This window comes from Perca flavescens, chromosome 11 (genome assembly GCF_004354835.1).
Source record: "Perca flavescens isolate YP-PL-M2 chromosome 11, PFLA_1.0, whole genome shotgun sequence".
Lineage (NCBI taxonomy): Eukaryota > Metazoa > Chordata > Actinopteri > Perciformes > Percidae > Perca > Perca flavescens.
Genome location: NC_041341.1, coordinates 20,806,071 through 20,820,183, shown reverse-complemented (window position 1 = coordinate 20,820,183; position 14,113 = coordinate 20,806,071). Strand labels below are relative to the sequence as shown.

Below are 14,113 nucleotides of genomic sequence, written 5' to 3'. Positions count from 1 at the left end.
TCAACGTCAATATAAACATGAAGAAAAAAAAAGTCCAGCCATAAAGACTACCTTTAAATGATATACACTGCACAAATGCATACCGGTTACTACATAATGTGTACACGTTGTAGACTGGTGGAAAAATTACTGTAAATGATAATGTTCAAAACTTAAATAATTTGAAGTAGACATTTTCCTTTAAATAACAGTTGGACGATATCAAAAGGTCGTGGATGGCGATTTCAGCCAAGAAAAGTAGTCAAATTCTGAGATAAGTGAAAAATGACATAATTTTAATCTATTTTACAATTTAGTACATTACAAGTTTGATCTATTAAGTCAACATTTTGACATACTATCTCACAGTGTTGACTTAGTAAGTCAAATACGTGATTTGTCAGAATTCTGACTTGTCATGATTATTTTTATCATGCTAAAACTATGATCTAGTTTTCCTCTTTATAATATATAGCCTAACTGAAAGATAAAAATAAGGAAAGGTCAATCCAATCATAATCAAAGTGTTGCATGTTTAAAGTCTAATACATGTTCACTGTATTCCCCCCCCCATGGACCGAACAAAGTTATCTCTCATCTCGTGGATATTAATACAGTGATCTACAGGATGTAAAACCAGTTAACACCACAGCTTTATTTGACAACATGTTTTGTTAGTTTATTCAATACAGTTTTGTTGTTGTACACATACAATACTTTGGCTCAGGATTACATTAATAAGCAGCAAAGTATAAAAAAAGGCAGATACTGTAGCTCCAAATTATATGGTGGGGTGTTAGGATGGTGAAAGTGGATATGTTTTCCTGTACTTGCTCTGCATCCAAACCCGGTGCATTACAACTTTCTTCCCTCTGTTCACTTGGAGTCGTCTGTCCTCCAGATTCTGTATTTCTTCCAGTCCAGCATTGGAAAATAAATTATTAACCTCGTCTGTAAAAAAATAAAAAATAAAATAAAACATACAAAAACCTAGTCAGTATCCAGGGCTGTAGTGAAGACTTTTGAAATAATCAGGACACAAGTCCCCACTTTCCCAGAAAAATTTGACCAGACACCCAAAAAAAGAAATAAACTCTCAAATTGTTTTGTTTGGATTTTTTTCATATAATTGTATTCATTTAGTCAACTGTTCAGATATATTGTATTATTTGTAGATTTTATTTCCCAGCATAAAGGTCTAAAGCTGTTTTTTAAAGCCCTTTGCTCACTGCCACAAGTAAAATACAGATGGGGAATATCATTGAAGATCTCATGATTCAATATACCTTTAGTGAAAAAGTATACGCATGTTCCATCTCCACGTGTGTAGAAATTCTCCGATAAGCACCGTCCTGAAATTGTCACAAAAATTCCACACAGAAGGGTATACAGAATATACAACAAATAAGGTAAAGTAGATCAAATGGCTATATTCAGGTGTGCAAGGCTCACCCTTCTTAAACCTGAGTTGTGAGAAGTCATATCTCCCATAATCACGGAAAAGGAATATCCCTCCATGTTTCAGGTATGTAGATAGTCGGTTCACAGTTCCTTGCATTCTGTCAATTAAATGTCAATTAATGGAACAATAATGGTGTATGAATGCTAATGGGAAAAATAAAGGCTGTATTGGAATTTATTAATTAGCAAACTACTAAACAAGTAACGTATTAGAAGCTGAGATTTCTCTGTACGTGGACAGTGCTAAGGTGCCAATGTAAGTGCATTTGGTAATACTACAGCCTACAAATTAAAACATGCTGCCATCCTTTGAATGTCAAGCAAACAACTGTACAGTTAATATGTTGTACTCAGTGACATAATACAGTTAGATTTATGTGTTTTTTGTAATGACATTCAGGCAAAGCCTGGGACAAGTGAAGGTGAGTCAGGGGTGTTATACGGGTTGTGGACGGGTCCACAGAGGGGTCTGGCAGGTAAGAAATTATATCAGGCTGTCATCTGTCATTTAACCTTCACCTACCGCTCCGGATGAATGGAGGAGAGCACAAAGACTGCGAGAATAACATCCAGGCTCTGAGGAGGGAAGGGAAAGGAGGCCATCTCCTCACAAATGTCATGGACAAAGGCATGACACACAGAGTCATCGTAGTCTGGATGGTCCTATATGAGGAAAATAAAGTAGGCTAGATCCCAAACTGTTTTATAGTCACACAAAGTACATTACCAAATGGTAGCCTTGACACAGATTTTTGGCAACTGTATGCAACTATTTATAAGATATATCGATAAAACTGGTACAGTTTTTACACACATTAACACAGGCCTGAAATATACACACACAAGCTCAGGACCTATACATGCACTAATGGAGTGATGCCAGAGGAAGGCTGCCCATGGACAGGTGCCCTGACCAGTTGGGGGTTCGGTGCCTCAAGGGCACCTTGGCAGGGCCCAGGAGGTGAACTGGCAACTCTCCAGCTACCAGTCCACACTCCGTACTTTGGTCCATACTGGGACTTGAACCTGCGACCCTCCAGTTCCCAACCCAACTCAACGAGCTACTGCCACCCCCATAATATTTAATACTTTTTCCAAACTGCAAGTATTGAAACAACTAATTTTCCCTTTCTCCTTTGCCATAACTTCTCTATGATATTCAATGTGTCTTAAATATTGCAAGGGCACTGAAACTTTGACCTTTGCACTCCTTCTGTTAAGTGGCTGCTTATAAGAAATGTACTGTACAGTATCATTTTGCATAAGTTTAAATCAGATTAAAATATAAGTACAGGATCACAATGACTGCTGCTTTAAACAATCCAATAAATATGACTTACTTATCTCGAGATAATGACTTGGTATTTATTATTTATGAATTAAATATTTTAAGAAAGGGGCAACCTGGTAGTTCACCTGGTAGAGCATGTGCCCCATGTACCAAGGCTCAGTCTTTACCACTGCGGCCCAGGGTTTGATTCCGACCTGTGGCCCTTTTCTGTCTTCCCCCTCTCTCTCCCCCTTTCCAGTCTACAACTGTCCTATTAATTAAAGGCCAAAATGCCCTAAAACATAAATAAATATTTTAAGAAAGTTTCTCATTATTTTGAGAAAGTTTCTCATGTTGAGATACTAAAATCGTTATTTTGAGAATGTTTTTCATTATTCTAAGACACTCATTATTTTAAGGAAGTTTCTTATTATAATGACTTACAGGATTTCTTTTCATCACAAGGCCAAGCTTTCTTGTTTATTTTTTTACCAGTGGAAATGGGCTTTGATATAAAACAGATAATTAAAAATAAAGATAATTTACACTCAAATCACTGACCTGTGCAAAAAATATTATCTACAAATGACCAGATTCTCTTTCCTGCTCCTTCACATTTAAATTGATTGATTCAGCTGTATAGCTATTAGGTAGAGCTTTGAGATATTCTGCAGGACTTTGAAGTATGCACATTGTGTGTGGGAACAATAGTCTAACTACAAAATCTAATTTGAATTGTCATTCTGGAAAGCTCAAAGATTGACATTAACAACACTTTACAGTGAATAATGTAATGTATTACTTCATCAAAAATGAATGTAATCTGTCTAAACATTTTAGCAGTCTATTATATGACTGTAATTACCCTCAACATATTGTCTACATGACCACAGTAAGTACTATAAATACATCACTGCTAGTTTGACTTTTTAAGTATAACTGATATTAGTCAGTATTGCTTTAGAAATGTATTAATCTCAATACAGTATATATGTGCATGTTAGTACTAAGCAATTTTAGAAAATCTTACCTTGACCAGCTGAATGGCATATGTGGAGAAGTCACAACAGTATAAAAATGCATCTGTTTCTCTGTGAAACAAAACAGCCAATTTAACAACCCTTGACTAATTACAAATATAGTCCAACAGCACATTTATTTTCATGGAGCTCTTATCCGGATTATGCACTGAAGCCAATATTTTACCTTTATTTATTGCCTATTGCCAAAAATTTTACAAATGCAATCTCTGTCTATACCTGGAAAAACTAATTATAAAGATATTGCAGAAACAGGAAGTATAACGTGTTAAAGGGCCTCCTCTGGTTCAAACTAAAGGCTGAGGTGCTTCCCAATACCAGCAAAATGTTACTCTTTTCCTTCAACACTGTCTTTACCCAGAAACTGTTTTTAGTATTTTACTGGCCATTATTGTGTGTCTTTAAAATGTTATGCTTCTGTAAACATAGGTTGCACTGAAAATTGACCTATGATCCACAATGATGATGTTGAAATGGACTTAAATGGAAACATCTCAAATATTTACTCACTTTATGGAATTAACGATGGGAAATACACTGTTACCCACCCCACATCCAACCTGTGAAGAAAAAAAAATATTTTTCCTGTTATGTAACACTTTCACAGCCTGCTACTTTTTATATCACAACTGTATATTGGTCCACATGCAACAATCTAATAAAATAAAATTGAAATAAATACATGTGAGTTTTGAAAACCTCCAAGATCCTGAAAGATGCATGCTGGCCAGGGAAAGTAGTAGTCTGTATGGCATCTTCAATTGTTTCTAGTGCTGCTCCTTGACGGGACTCTGTCTGCGGATTTGAGGTGTCTGTATTTCTGTGATAGTGTTTGGGGCCGTTGTGTTGCTGGTGTCTGGTCTCTTTGTCTATGCTGGATCCAGAAGGCTGTGGGTATGATGCCTGCTGATCATCCATACACCTGTTTATGGCTTGACTTTTTGCACCAGAAGGAAGCAGTTCTGGGAACTCTAAAAACAGCCACTTGCGATCTTTAAAGAACTTATCCTGGTGCATCTCGTAAAACTTGTCCCAGTATTGGGAAGCCTCTGTGTCAAATTTACCTGTGTGGAGAAGATTTCAGGATCATTTTACAAAGGTTAGTCCCAATCAAATTCAAATCTAACTTAAAAAAATATTTTTGCAGGAATATATTCTTGCCTTGTTCCTCTAAAGGAATTTGTATAAAGGAGTTTTCTTTTGCCTTCTGCTGTGCATTTTCTTTATCCTCTTCTGTCCATTGCACATGATCCCTAAAATATAAAGCATTACAAAAGCAAATAAAATAAAATATTAAACTGTAACATATAAATCCATTGTTGCGTTTTAAAGTTAGAAAGCTGTAACACCAAATTTCAGCTCAGTATCATAAAAAGTAGGCACACCTATTCTGTAACCTACTATCCTACAGTCTCCGTAAAGGCACATTATACAGATTTGTGACAACTACTACTGTACATCACTGACCACATGTTGTGCTTAAAGATGTCATCAGGATTGGTCAGAATCCGTGAACCCAGTGGAGCTGATGGTCTTCCTCCTGTGCCCTTTAGTCTTGACGACAATCTGCTGTAACCTTTAGCCAATTTGGCCACAGAGAAGCGTCGTAGTTTATGCATTTACTCTGAAAAAAATGCAGGAAGAGTAATATATTTTACAATGCTTTGACAGTGCACCTACAGCTAATAAAGCTCATGGGAGCTGGTGCTGTTATATGCAAACAAAATAATTGAATTACTCTTCTAGCAATATTTTGCTGCTGGATATTATCATCAACATCTTCACATTTTCTTAATTATATGCATTTTATTTTCAGGAAAAATTTTCAGTTTATTAATATATTCAAGCAAAAATGACACAAAGAACCATATATTAAATATATTTTTTAATTTGCTCTTTCTATCAATCTATCAGAGCAGCATTTATATGTTTTTTTTGTTAAGAACAAATTTCATTTTGTGTTCCCCTACCCCATATACAGCGACTTAAGAAGTTGCTATTCTAAAACATACAGTTTAGGAATCCTCATTTGTTTTGGTTGTCCGAAGATAATGAATACGAAAGACTTAATACGCTTTTTAACAAGGAGGTTTATGTTTTGGCAAGATTAATATAAGATTAAGACAGAACTGCCTTTTTCCTTGACTGTTATATGTATTGGATCTTTTGAGATGTTTTTGAAATGACCTCAATGACCTGCTGGTCTCTCAGTTATTAACTACAAACTTAATTCTAGTGGAGATCCCAAAGTTAGGTAACAAATATCAGGCTGAAATTTGAAAAAAATTGAATAAAATCATGCAATATACATGTGGAATATTTATATTTGATGGAATTGTGCAGCCAATATATTTAATATTATATATATATATATATTTAATATTTAATATTTCAGTCAATAGCTTCAAGAGAGAGTTGGAACAAGCCAATACAGCATACATACATATAATACAGTCAAAGTGTGAAATATAATTATTTTGTCGACCTTAAAACTACTTCAGGGAAAATAAAACTAAATGTTGAGGGGTGGTTAATATAATACATTTATTTATTCATGCTCCATGGTCAACTTACCAACGGTCGAGAGAAGGGCGCTAATGTTACAAGACGGATGCCGTGTGCCTTAATTCCCCAAGTAGAAGAAGAAGGGAGTGGAAGACTACAAATATGTCAATGATATGGAGCGGCAGAGGCAGCCAGTTAGCGTGTGCAGTTAATTGATGCGATATTATTGTCCACTAACCTGTAACTGCTGACATCGATTTCTTTCACCCCGGGGGGCAACTAACGTTAACGTTACCCAGCTCAACCAACGCTAGCTCATATATAACGAACCTTGTACGACTTTTAAACTAAGTAAACGAGATGTTGAGGTTGCTCTAGCTCCAAAGTGCTAACTTTAGTTAGCATTAACTGTTAGCTGTTAACTTTTCGTGTTAGCTAGCTAACGTTAAAGCCAGAGAAGAGGTTGAGTAGTCTCCGGAAGATGGAGCTCGGTGAGGGGTTCTAACTATATCGCTACCTCGGACTGGGAAACCACATCGCCCTTACCTGGCTCTGTAAGTTCTTGGGGGTCAGCAGCTCAGGTTGTTGTCTCCTGTCATGCTACCAGACAGTCGGCTTGTAGAAACAAAGTGCCACCTGCTGATGGCGCCGTACCGGAGAAAAAGAGTCGTAAATGCTACTGAGCTGTTGAACCGGAGGAGTAGAGGTATCAGGGATGCTGGGACTCTGATCAGACACAATATGAAGGTCCTTAGAGGAATCCTCCTCCAGGTAATAGAAAAAAAAATGTCTTTTAGATATTCACTGTAGACGACTGATTTCAATAAATGTTTTAATTACTAGCATACTATCTTCTTTAATGTTACTTTGTAGGACAACAGGAATTTCATTAAAGCATGGAGCAAGACCTCAAAATCCACAATGATGTATGAGAGTGGTAAAATCTATTTTGAAAATTACCAGAACTGCTACAGCTGGTGAGTATTAATAATTAACTTTAGTCTTCAGCACACATAAAACAAATACCTTAGAGCAGATAACAGATAAAATGCAGCATCTTAACTGGCATAAAAACTGGCATAAAATAGTCACATAGTAATACACTAATGTATCTCTGAAGAAATCAAAATCTGAGAATCACTGCAGGACAGCTATGAGCGTCAGATCATTTACGTCCACACCATGATTTAATCTAAATCTTGCAATTCATGAAAGATTGCCATCTTTTATGATTTTAGTGGTAGGTCTTATCATTCGAGACTCAATACATGGCTTACCAGATACAATTTCACCCAGTTTATTAGTATCATCTATTAAATTAAAATTGGCGTTGTGTGATTAAAACAGCGTGAATAACCTGAGTTTATATCGTCATGATGTTTATGTACATGTAAAGCTGGGTGATATGGAGAAAATCAAATATCACCATATTTTTGACCACATGCATCAATGTCGATATTGCCGCAGTATTGTAGGGTTGACTTTTGGTGGTTTCACAAAAATTTTACACAATGACATTTTAGATAATCATCAGTAATGTGGATATAATGTTTAAGTGGGTAAAGGCAAATAATAAAACTGCTAGAACAGTCTGGTAAATTCAAAAAATTACATCACTTTACTGTAATGCAGCCTGTAAAACCATGAAAAGACCATACATGTGTAATATCACAATATAACAATGTCCAAAATGTAATATGATATCTAGTCTCATAAATCAATGTCAATATAATGTTTATATATTGCCCAGCCCTATGTATATGTGTGAATAAAAGGTTTTACCATACATACAATGAGTGATTAAATATTCTGGTTTCAGTGTTCATTCAGAGCCACAAGTTCTATACAAACTGCCTAAGAGATCTAAATTGGAGAAATTTGAAGATGCCTTGCTGTGTCAGAGCCCACTTGTAAGTGATATAACACAAACTAAAGGTGAACTTTAATAACCAGATTTTAACAACTGAGGTTCAGATTGTTGTTTCATTTGTCTTGTTGACAGGACAACACATTAGCCTCCCCCACTGATCATAAACCCAGCCTCTTGGCTTTGACGGCCAATAACTGGCTGTATCGCCTTTCAGCTGAAACGGGAGAAGAGCTGCAAAGAGTTTACCTCTCTTCAAACCATAAGTTCAGGTATCGTCAACGCTCTTGAGTTCTATGTTCTCAAAAGGGAGATTAATTTCCTATTTTAGTTCATTTAAAACTAACTAACTTTACTCTGTTGTTTTTGGTAGGTATCTTGGCTGGGATGTTTCTCAAGAGATGTTTTATGTTAAATCTGTTCAAAACAAAGATACACTTTTAGCCCGACAGGTAAGTTATTTTCATGAATTCAAGTTTTGTGCCTTATCGAGTGACAGGGCACAGGGGGGGTGTGTGTGGCCTTGACCAACTGTCACTTTGCTCGTTTGAAAGCCATGATGTCTCTCCCTCATGGGTGGGCCAAATTCTCTGGGCGGGCAAAGCAGAGAAAGGGGAGGTAACCTTGCTCCTTATGACCTCATAAGGAGAAGATTCCAGGTCGACCCATCTGAGCTTTCATTTTCTCACAGGCAGAGCAGGATACCCAGGGCTCGGTTTACACCTATTGCCATTTCTAGCCACTGGGGGACCATAGGCAGGCTGGGGGAACGCATATTAATGTTAAAAAAACTCAAAGTGAAATTTTCATGCAATGGGACCTTTTAAGGGTAATAAAGCATAGGCTCTTGCTGTACATGGCTATTTAGCAGTTCATGAATTTTGATTGTCGCGTTGCATAAATCTATGGAAATGGATATAAAATCTTGTAATGAGTCAGTGAAGGAATTTAGGTATCACTAGTTAATGACAATGATGCCAAAATGCAAATTTATCAAAGTGCAAGGTGACATTTTTAATTTGCTGGTTTTGTTCTAAACCAAAACATTTTTAATTTGCAATAATCAGGAAATCATAAAAAGCATTGAATCCTCACATTTAAGAGGCTGGAACCAGGAATCATTTTTGCTTAATAAATTACTAAATTGTTTCCCTTCATTTTTTTTTGTGGATCGACTAGTCAACTGTTTAACTAATGATTTTACTACTTGTCCAAAATCTCTGATGCGGAAAAGAGACAACAACATTTTGTCTTTTCTTTTTTATTCACAGGCAGGTATCACTCAGAACACGGTGATGCACCTGGCCATCTTTCATGTCTTCCCCTTACAAGTCGTAGGCATGTTGGAGATCAACAAAAAGGCATGCAGATTTGATTGTGGTTATTTTTTATTTATTAAATGTGCCCAGAGGATTGATATGTTATTATTAAAATGTATCTAAATTATCTAAATTTTATTCTTTCAGGTATTTGGGAATAGCGTTACCGATGTGGTTCTGTCTCAAGGTGTCCTTGTGGTGTCTTACAGCAACAAGTCAGTGAAACTGTACAGCTTTAAACACATTGTACAAAGGGTATGTATTTTTTTGAATCCCTAAACGGTACACTGTTGGGTGCCTGGGTAGCTCACCTGGTAGAGAGGTTTACTCCTCGACGCAGCGGTTGCGGGTTCAATTCCGACCTGCAGCCCTTTGCTGCATGTCATTCCTCCTTTCTCTCCCCTTTTACGTCTTTAAAAAAACTAAAACAGCACACTGTTGATCAAGATTTTAATCGGATTTTATAACATTGCATCAGGAATACATTTGTTGATTATTGAATATGTGTATTTGATGAATATTTTCTTTGTTTTCAGTATTTGACAGAGAAGTTAACGCTTGGAAAGCAGAGTTCACTTCTTGGAGGCAAAACAGTGGGAGATGTTCCGTTTGGTATCCCAGTAAATATCCAGATCACAGGCAAGTCTGCTTTAAGGCTAGACGGGCAGTATCAGATTTTAGTAAATCTACTTGGCCACTGTAGGAAGGAATGTTTTTTTATTACAAAGTAAATGTGCTAGTTTTTTTTTTTTTTTTTTTTTTTTTTTGTCTTATTCTGCAGATTGTCCTCCAGTGCTTTTCGAGGTGTCATGCACTGATAACAGTGTCCAGATTGGAGGCTACCCGTGGCACTACATCTACACACCACCGCATAAGAATCACAAGGGCACTCACCACATCTGTTCACTCAGGGACAGCACTATGGTATGTTTAAAGAATCCTTTTTAAACTTCAAAAACGCATACACTAAAATATAGATAAATATCCCCAATCTTGTTGTGTGATGGACCACCAAATTGGCCAGAGCTTATTGAAAGTGTCAGGGTAAGAAGGGCCACAGGTGTTTGTGACAGGCTTTGTATCTAGCTGCTAGACAGAGCAGAACCAAACCTGTAATCACTATTCAAACCCCCCAGACAATGGTCCAACCACTTTTGTGCAGCTCTTTTCTGCATGTGTACTGTAACATAAGCTTATGCCGGGTTTGGTGTCTTTGACGACACTGCTCACATGTATTTCTTTCCAGAGACAATTGTCAGCAACTAAGGTGCATAATACTGGAAAAATAAAAAATAAAATCACATTTAAGCTGCCGCAGTTTCCAAAACACAAGAAACCACAGTTTTGTTTGATCAGTGTGGTGTGCCTGAAATACAGGTTAAAATACTGCATAAGCTTACAGTGTAAAAGAGAAACACATTTGTGGTATTATTTTAAAACGAAAAAGTTTCTTTTAATTATTCTCAGCATCAGAAAACCCCCAACAGTATGATACACACATTTTAGCAGACACCTAATTATTAAACTGATACACCACCTGAAATTTGTATCTTTAGTATGGTTCAAATCCAGTTGCAATGTCACAAAAAACTTGTTAGTAGATTTAATGTGGAAAAGAAATTATATTTGACTTGCCTGCTAGATTTTCGTTTTGATTATTTTCAAGAGGAAACCTGGTTATAGTTATGTGCTCATGGTACTATGTGCAGTTTGCTATGCAATTAATCATGTAATAATGAATAATGCATGTCCTAGTTAAGGAGTTAATGTGATACTTTTAAATTTGATGATATTAGGCAACAAATGGAATTCAAAACATGAACTGCTGCTCTCTAGAGAGCGATGGAATCTTCTTCCATCCTGATGACTCAGGAAGAATCATTCATGTTGGACCTGCCACCATAAAGTGAGTACTACAGTTAACTTTTACATAACAAAATGAAGACCGTGGTGAAGTATTTTGTGGTGGTTTTCCTTATCCCTTGTCACTAAAAGCAACACTAGTATGTTCTTTGCTGCATGTACATAGTTTTTATTTTCTTATACTGGACATGTCCATTGTTTTTTGTTTGTTTTTTTCCTTCAAGTGTCCTTAAAATTTGTGGTGAACTAAACAGTGGTTTGCCATCGAAGATACGTGAGGATTTCTCTATGGCAATCCATCGGAACAGCAATGTAAGTGTCATGCTGGCCTCACTACAGACTTGGTTTACTTTGCTCATGAATCAGTCTCATGTATGTATCACGTGTATTGGTCAGTCAGTCTTGGTGCGATCCAAATGAAATGTTTCTGCTTTACATCTACTTCAGCCTACCTCACAAGTCACTGTGACCTCATCGGGCCGCACAGTGAAAAAACGATTTCGTCAGCTGGATGATGACCCAGATCAAGAGGTGCCAAATTGATTTCGCTTTTATTATTGATCCATTATCTTCAAAAAATATTTACTGTGCAGTTTTTTTTTTTTAAAGAAGAAAGATAAAGGTCATGAAGACCAAAAGGGTCTTTTTATAGGATTTATTTACAATAACATAAGCATTATCCTTTTAAAATACATAATTCTTCTGTGAGTAATATCTGAGACATCACAGCAACACAACACTGGATGTAACAAGTATTACAACTTTATGGAAGGCAGAAACAATTTAGAATAAAGTAGAAGTAGAGGTACATTTTAGTCCATTAGTCAGCGGTTTTGTAACACTGTTCCTCTATGGGGGAAGAATAACTTTCAAAGGCAAGGCAAGGCAGCTTTATTTGTATAGCACATTTCAGCAACAGGGCAATTCAAAGTGCTTTACATAAAACATTAAAGAGCAGTTAGAAAACAATTAAAAAACAATAATAAACAAATTAAAAACATTAAAAGACAAGAATAAAATTGATAGTGCAGTATGAGAATAAAAGTTACAGTGCAGTATAAGAAATTAAAGTTAATAAAATAGATTATTTAAAGAAAAGCAACATCAAAAAGATAGGTCTTTAGCTTAGATTTAAAAGAACTGAGAGTTGCAGCGGACCTACAGGTTTCTGGGAGTTTGTTCCAGATATGTGGAGCATAAAAACTGAACGCTGCTTCCCCCTGTTTAGTTCTGACTCTGGGGACAACAAGTAGACCTGTCCCAGACGACCTAAGAGGTCTGGGTGGGTCATAATGTAGTAACAAGTTTCTAGGGTCATCCTGCCTTTTGAGTTTGACCAAAATCAGACCAGTGGTTACTGATACACCACTTGAGAAACAGATGACCGCAGTTAACAGTTAAATAACACAAGTTCAAAATGAAAGAGTCAAACATGATTGTGTTTTTCAAACAGCACTGTTTTCATCAGACCAATTAAGGAGTGGTTTCCAAATGTGCATTTTATTCAATGTGCAGAGTTTCAGGATGACAGCTTGATTTCTTCCATAAGTTTTATTGTGCTAACACCTTTCGAAAGAACTGTCTCCATCTTCCGGCCACATCATTGTTGGCTGCACCTGTAACCACTACTACACATTATACATTTATGTAGCAAGGTGAAGTTCAACTCGAGGTCAGTGAAGACTAGTGTAATAAAGTTCAAGACTGGTGATGCGGACTTCTCAGTTAGTGGCGCATGCATGCGCACAAGTTTCAGCTGCTGTAAATCTGCAATTTGAATGCCTGATAAGTAGCAGGAAATGGGGCTTATGTACATATTTGGCAAAGTTGCCCTTATGGATACATAGAACTTGGCACAGCTTCACAATAATGAGCCTTTCAATTTTAGACTTTCCGTATGGTGGAATATGAGGATGAGCTGGACCTTTTGGCAGTGGTGGTAACTAATGGTGAGGAGGGAGAAGGTAGAGCCCACATCCGACTGCATGACAACCAGAGTGGGCAGTTACTGCGGACGGTTGACCTGGTGGAACCTTGGGACGAGGTGAGTGACCTGAGATAAATGTACCAATGTTAAACTGAAGTTTGTGTATATAGATTAATTGGTGTGCTTATATTTTGTTTCAGACTTATCGACATGAGTTGTTCTTTGACAAAGACACAATTGTTCATATTGAACAAAAGAACTCCAACTTCTGCTGCCATGTTTACAAACTCAAGGCTGCCAGCAAATAAGCTATTCTGTGTGTAAAACCCACATAATGCTGTTTTTTTCATATTTGGATCACTGTCATTTATTTTGTGTGAATTACATTTGATAATCATGGTTTGTGATTGACATCATTCTAAGTTTCTGAACTGTATATTAACATGTTCTTTTTTCCCACCCATTACCTACGTATTACATTATTTACACTCTTAATCTTTCTCTGAAATAAAAATCTTTTATTTTTGTTACTGTGTATCTCTGCTTCCTTTACGTCGTGTCCATCCAAATATTAAGATATTCAAAAGTTGCTTCTATGTAATATGTATGAGTTTATCATCTGCTTGCTTTCACAACCCACAGTTCTAAAATGTTAGTTTACACCATAAATAAGGTGGTGAAACCTGGCTATTGATTTGAAATTGTAGGTTTTGTATCAAGCTACAGATATACCCAAATGTATGTTGAAGGCCCTGAAAGTAACGTTGTGAAAGTGTTTTTTTTCTGCCAAATTTAGAATAGTTGTAAATAGCAAAGAAGTAATACGAATAGAACCCCCCCCCATTTTTTTTAATAAGTGTTAGGAGTTTACATCATAGAAAC

General features: G+C 36.5%; 2 protein-coding genes across 2 annotated transcripts; one reads left to right on the top strand and one right to left on the bottom strand.

The window, feature by feature from the left end:
- Window positions 1-610: 610 nt before the first annotated feature.
- On the bottom strand, window positions 611-6,990 carry mettl8 (methyltransferase 8, methylcytidine). The gene is made up of 10 exons (XM_028592221.1): window positions 6,802-6,990; window positions 5,218-5,374; window positions 4,912-5,003; window positions 4,450-4,814; window positions 4,261-4,310; window positions 3,741-3,801; window positions 1,964-2,103; window positions 1,432-1,538; window positions 1,266-1,331; window positions 611-930 (listed from the first exon to the last, which is right to left on the bottom strand). The coding sequence occupies exons 2-10, from the start codon at window positions 5,367-5,369 to the stop codon at window positions 776-778; spliced, it is 1,188 nt and encodes a 395-aa protein (XP_028448022.1). The 5' UTR covers window positions 5,370-5,374; window positions 6,802-6,990; the 3' UTR covers window positions 611-775.
- On the top strand, window positions 6,351-13,758 carry dcaf17 (ddb1 and cul4 associated factor 17). Its single transcript, XM_028592220.1, has 14 exons — window positions 6,351-7,026; window positions 7,129-7,232; window positions 8,075-8,165; window positions 8,258-8,394; window positions 8,496-8,574; window positions 9,394-9,483; window positions 9,589-9,696; window positions 9,978-10,080; window positions 10,223-10,365; window positions 11,238-11,347; window positions 11,529-11,616; window positions 11,752-11,835; window positions 13,193-13,348; window positions 13,432-13,758. Exons 1-14 carry the CDS (start codon window positions 6,853-6,855, stop codon window positions 13,537-13,539), a joined length of 1,575 nt encoding a protein of 524 aa, XP_028448021.1. The 5' UTR covers window positions 6,351-6,852; the 3' UTR covers window positions 13,540-13,758.
- Window positions 13,759-14,113: the final 355 nt, after the last annotated feature.

Excerpts from the sequence above, each read along its gene's own strand:
- mettl8 (XM_028592221.1), bottom strand. The coding sequence starts at position 5,369 with ATGCATAAACTACGACGCTTCTCTGTGGCCAAATTGGCTAAAGGTTAC. Across the intron at positions 1,539-1,963 it reads TCCTCCATTCATCCGGAGCG|AATGCAAGGAACTGTGAACC; the intron begins GTAGGTGAAGGT and ends TTTAATTGACAG. Across the intron at positions 931-1,265 it reads CGTATACTTTTTCACTAAAG|ACGAGGTTAATAATTTATTT; the intron begins GTATATTGAATC and ends ATTTTTTTACAG.
- dcaf17 (XM_028592220.1), top strand. The coding sequence starts at position 6,853 with ATGCTACCAGACAGTCGGCTTGTAGAAACAAAGTGCCACCTGCTGATG. Across the intron at positions 8,166-8,257 it reads TGCTGTGTCAGAGCCCACTT|GACAACACATTAGCCTCCCC; the intron begins GTAAGTGATATA and ends TCTTGTTGACAG. Across the intron at positions 10,366-11,237 it reads CACTCAGGGACAGCACTATG|GCAACAAATGGAATTCAAAA; the intron begins GTATGTTTAAAG and ends TGATGATATTAG.